The sequence below is a fragment of the Chrysochloris asiatica genome, unplaced genomic scaffold (assembly GCF_000296735.1).
Source record: "Chrysochloris asiatica unplaced genomic scaffold, ChrAsi1.0 scaffold00016, whole genome shotgun sequence".
Classification (NCBI taxonomy): domain Eukaryota; kingdom Metazoa; phylum Chordata; class Mammalia; order Afrosoricida; family Chrysochloridae; genus Chrysochloris; species Chrysochloris asiatica.
This window is the reverse complement of record NW_006408534.1, coordinates 32,916,070-32,918,856: the sequence shown is the minus strand read 5'-3', so window position 1 is coordinate 32,918,856 and position 2,787 is coordinate 32,916,070. Positions and strand designations below refer to the sequence as shown.

The 2,787-nt window shown below is 33.0% G+C and overlaps 1 protein-coding gene across 2 annotated transcripts in view; it reads left to right on the top strand.

Annotated features, from left to right (window-relative positions):
• The window catches only part of LOC102821092 (ATP-dependent RNA helicase DDX1-like), a 52,631-nt gene that overhangs the window by 8,286 nt on the left and 41,558 nt on the right, over window positions 1-2,787 (top strand). For both annotated transcript variants that reach the window (XM_006835271.1, XM_006835272.1), the window contains 2 exons: window positions 881-928; window positions 2,364-2,447. In XM_006835271.1, the coding sequence (XP_006835334.1) occupies window positions 881-928; window positions 2,364-2,447 (132 nt within the window). The remainder of the gene's footprint in view (window positions 1-880; window positions 929-2,363; window positions 2,448-2,787) is intronic.

Genomic DNA, 2,787 nt, shown 5'->3' with positions numbered 1-2,787 from the left:
CTCTCCACTCTTCTCCATTGTTGGTCCCAGGGACCTCTGTTCCTAGGCTGAAAAGTTAATCACTCCCCTCCTTGCTACAAAATGTCTGCCTTTGTATGGAGGGGGTAGGAATGATGAATATCTTTTGACTGGAAATAATCTAGAAAGAATTTTGCCTTGGGTGGCAAATTGGGTTTAATTTAGGTAGGAATCCCTGAGTAGAATAAATGGTTGAGTGTGCTCGACTACTAACTAAAAGTTTGATGGATTGAACCTACCCAAAGGTGTCTTGGACGAAAGGCTCAGTGATCTACTTCTAAAAGATAACAGCCTTAAAAACTTTAAGGAGCACAGTTTTACTCTACAATACATGGGACTGCCATTAGATATAGTTGACTGAATGGCAATGGTGGTCTCTTAGGCATTACAGTTCTTTGATTGTCCATACACTGTTAAGATGTTTCAGATCCCACGTAAGTAAGGGGAAAAAAAATATTGTGACTTTTGAGTTAAGATAAAGAACTTGCTTTTCTTTTAATAGTGGCAACAAGATAACTAATTAGACACTGAAATATAGAAGAGCAGTTAATTTCCAAAATGATTGAAATCAATTTGTTTGGCTACCTAAATTAAATTTTATGAAATAGTGATTATGACAAAGATCAGTGTTATCTAATACAAAGTGCATGTATAACAAGAGAGGAAATGAAGAGGGCATTTTAATTTTCACTTTAGTTTTATCATAATAAAAACAGCAAATGTTATACTTTTATATTCCAAAAATGTATAAAATCATATTGAGTATATGGGAATTAGATCTCATATAACGTATATTTGCTTTACTTTTCATAGTTTTATTTCACAGTGATGTTGGTAATATATCTTATTTTAATTTGTTTAGTGCTCAACAAATGGCAAATGAACCCATATGATAGAGGATCTGCTTTTGGTAAGTTGGTATATTTTTTCACTCAAGAAGTGTGTCTTTACTAATGCTTTAGAATACCAAGAAGATTATGAAAAAAGTATACTAAAGGGAGATTTAAAATTTATTGGATTATAGAATGTAATCATTACAACCAAACAGCTTAGTACTAAAGTTGTTGTTTAGTGCTGTTGAGTCGGTTCCGTCCTGTAGTGACCCTGTGTGAGGTTTCCAAGGAGCAGCTGGTGAGCTTGAACAGCCTTTGCAGTTCAAATGGTTTTGCAGCTTGGTGCATTAACGCACAGTGCCACACCAGGACTCCATAGTACTAACATAGGAATAGACAAATGTGTCAGAATAATATAATGGAAATAAATCCCAGTATAGATGAGAAATTAATGTGTAGGAAAAGTAATAGTATTTCATCTCAGTAGGAAAAGGATGATTTATTCAGTAAAGAATGCTTATACAAATTAACAGTCCATCTGGAGTAATATTAAGTTCAACTGCTATCACATGTCATAATTAAAAATAAATTCTAGATGTATTCAAGATTCATCTATATAAGAAATTTTTACATAGAAAATTTAAACATAGAAAACCATATAAACAGTTTATGAGTGAAGGAACTTTGATAAGTGGGAAAATCAATTTGTAAAAGGAAAGATAGGTATATTTGTATCAAATATTGTTGGAAAAGATAAAAATCTAAATATGAGGGAGTTTCAAAAGTTTTTAGAAAACTAGAATGATGAGATAGTGGAATTTTGTCCTGAACTTTTTGAAACCTCCTTGTAATTGATAAAAATTTATGCAATGCTTTTGAAAGGTAAAGAATCCTTAAACTGGGAGGGATTCTAATGTAGCTACTGATAAAATGTTCTCTTTGTTGCTAAGAAAGAGACAATGTTGTTGCTGTTAAGTGCCATCGAGTCCGTTCAAGAAAGAGACAATAAGAAGAGCAAATTCAAATAGTTAATATGCAAACATCAAACTCTCAAACTCATTTCTTATGGAGAAATGCCAGTTATGGCAAGCTTCTGCTTTGTAACCCCTGATTTGTAGCAACTTAAACATTTTAACATACTTTCTTGTGAATATATTAATTATTACTGCCTTTCTGAAGAACAGTTTAGCATTACTTATTAGAATTAAAAATATGTACTGTGTTGAATTCTTTTTAAACTTCTTCTTGTAAAATCTAAGCTTAGGTTCACAGATAATATGGAAATTAGCCTTGAACCTGGCCAGGAACTGTTGGGATAAATAAGAGCAATTAATTATTCATGGAAAAGATATTGCTATCGCTCAGGAATCAGCAAATCTCACAGGAAAGTAGTAGCAAGTGAAGTAATTACCCTATTCATGAGGCTGAATGATACTTATTTTAGAAGGCATGATTTTTACAGTCTGTACTAACATGCTTTTCTGCTTGTGTGTGTATTTTTCTCACATCCAGCAATTGGATCTGATGGTCTTTGTTGTCAAAGCAGAGAAGCAAAGGAATGGCATGGATGTAGATCTACTAAAGGATTAATGAAAGGTATGTGAATGGCATTGATATATATGTACATATATATACATTTTTTGAGACAATGTGCATTTTTTAAAAATGGTTTACCTTGATTTGAATAGATCTAAATTTCTTCATTGGGTATATGGCATTGTTGTTAAGTGCTGTTATGTGAGTACGACTCATAATGATCCTATATAGGGTTTCAAGGAGTTTGGTGGGTTTGAACTGCCAACTGTGATTAGCAGTCTAGTGCTTATCCTACAGTGCCATACTTGATTTGAAAAGCCTTAAAATTCTTTATTTGGTATATTGTTGTTGTTGTTAAGTGCTGTCGAGTCTGTTCCGACCCATAGCAACCCTGTATAGA